Source organism: Lactuca virosa, chromosome 2 (genome assembly GCF_052849685.1).
Source record: "Lactuca virosa cultivar CGN04683 chromosome 2, Lactuca_virosa_CGN04683_v6, whole genome shotgun sequence".
Lineage (NCBI taxonomy): Eukaryota > Viridiplantae > Streptophyta > Magnoliopsida > Asterales > Asteraceae > Lactuca > Lactuca virosa.
This window is the reverse complement of record NC_136427.1, coordinates 189,307,865-189,309,962: the sequence shown is the minus strand read 5'-3', so window position 1 is coordinate 189,309,962 and position 2,098 is coordinate 189,307,865. Positions and strand designations below refer to the sequence as shown.

Below are 2,098 nucleotides of genomic sequence, written 5' to 3'. Positions count from 1 at the left end.
TTAGGTGTCTAAGCCCATAACTATAATTGGTATATACTTGAATTGATAGTAGAACAGTCCTTTTGGGTTGCCCTCATAACTAGCAACTAAACAGGATGACTTTTGGAGAGAGGTAGAATTTATTATTTTATTATTAAATTGAAATAAATAATTTCTTAATATATTATGAGAATAATATATTAATAAGAAATTATGATGTTTAATTAATATTTAATCAGAAATTAATTGAAATTAATTTTGGGATTAAAACAATTAAATAAAAGTGCGGGGGTTAAAGTGCAATTGTTCAATAGTTGAGCAAGAGGTTCTAGAACCTTCCTAGGGAAGGCGTGGACGGTTTTCCTAGGGATATTCTAGGGTTTCTAGAATATCCCATGTGGATAATTAAGGAGTTGGATAATTAACTAATTTGAATTAATAATATTATATTCAAATTAGGGTTATCTAGGACATCCTATCTGCACTATAAATAGACCCATTTGCCTTATAATTTTCGGCCACTAGAGAACCTATAAGGATAGCCAAAAATCTCAAGCTCTCTCTCCTCTCTTATCTCTCATCCTCTTGCTTGTTTTTGGTGTGATCTATTAGAGGCGTGACACTTGTGCCGCTTGCTCTCAAGGTTCAAGAAGAATTGGATTTTCATTGTTATTGCTACATAACAATCAAACGTATGTTTACTAACCCTAGTTATGATTTTCGAAAATAATATAGATCTCCTAGGGTTTTCTATTTGATGTTCAAATGTTGTATGTTCAATTAGAGAAAACATAGATCCAAGAATTATTGCATGCACACATAGGTTTTTGTTTGTTATGCTCAAAACCCCTCACTTTCCTCGTTTGTATCCACTTGAGAGAAGATAGCTTGCCAATGTGTCATACCATGGCCTAGGAGTCTGCTTTAATACGTAGATAGCTTTATCAAGACGATACACATGATCTGGAAACTCTTCATTTTCAAACCCTGGAGGTTGTTTTAGAAAGACTTCTTCTTGAAGATCTCTATGTAGAAAGGCAATCTTGATGTCCATCTGGTAGAGTTTGAAGTTTTTGAAAGAGGAAAAAGCTAGAAACAGACAAATTGCTTCAAGTCTTGCAACTGGAGCAAATGTTTCATCATAGTCTAAGCCTTCAAGCTGACAAAACCCTTGAGCTACAAGCCTAGCTTTGTTTCTTATAATGATTCCATCTTCATCCATTTGTTCCTGAAAACCCCAACGAGTGCCAATGATAGTCTTTCCTTGAGTTTTGGGAACAAGAGTCCATACACGATGATGTTCGAATTCAGTTAGCTCATCCTGCATCGCCTTAATCCAGTCAACTTCTTTCAAGGAATCAACAATATTCTTTGGTTCGATCATTGAGATGAAGTTTACAAATATGCAGAAGTTGTTGTTGACTCTGCTGCGAGTGAGAATCCCAGAATTTACATCTCCAATGATTTGAGATTCAAAATGATTTTGAAGGATTCTTGGATTAGAACTTTCATTTGTATTGCTATGGGCAGATACTTCCTAATTTGATGATTCAGCTTCTTCAGGGAGAACAAGTTGATCTTCACAGATAGGTTGAGAACTTATTAATTTATCAACATTGGGAACAATGGGTCAGCGTCGTTTGACAAGAGCTCAGGAACAGGGTCCGTAGGACTATAAGTAAGTTCATTCAGAATTGACGAGGGGTGATCAACTTGATCATGAATGAATGAGTCCTCATCAAAGGTGACATGAATTGTTTCTTCAACAATTTGCCTTGAAAGATTAAATACTCTAAAAGCCTTGGATACGCTGGAGTATCTTAGGAACACTCCTTCATCATCTTTAGCCTCAAACATCGAATGTTGATCTCTTTGATTAAAGATGTAACAAACACATCCAAACAAATGAAAATAAGAGATGTCTGGTTTCCTTCCCTTCTGTAGCTCATAAGCAGTTTTCCCATGACATTTAAAAATAATATAACGGTTTTGGGTATAACATGATGTATCGACAGCTTCAACCTAAAATTATAATGAATACCAGCTTCAACAACCATAGTTCTTTCAGTTTCAATGAGAGTTCTATTTCTTCTTTCTGCAATACCATTTTGTTGGGGAG

At 35.2% G+C, this 2,098-nt stretch overlaps 1 protein-coding gene across 1 annotated transcript; it reads right to left on the bottom strand.

The window, feature by feature from the left end:
- Positions 1 to 829: 829 nt before the first annotated feature.
- Positions 830 to 1,363, bottom strand: LOC145158041 (putative mitochondrial protein AtMg00820). The gene is made up of 2 exons (XM_079077001.1): positions 989 to 1,363; positions 830 to 898 (listed from the first exon to the last, which is right to left on the bottom strand). The coding sequence occupies exons 1-2, from the start codon at positions 1,361 to 1,363 to the stop codon at positions 830 to 832; spliced, it is 444 nt and encodes a 147-aa protein (XP_078933127.1).
- Positions 1,364 to 2,098: the final 735 nt, after the last annotated feature.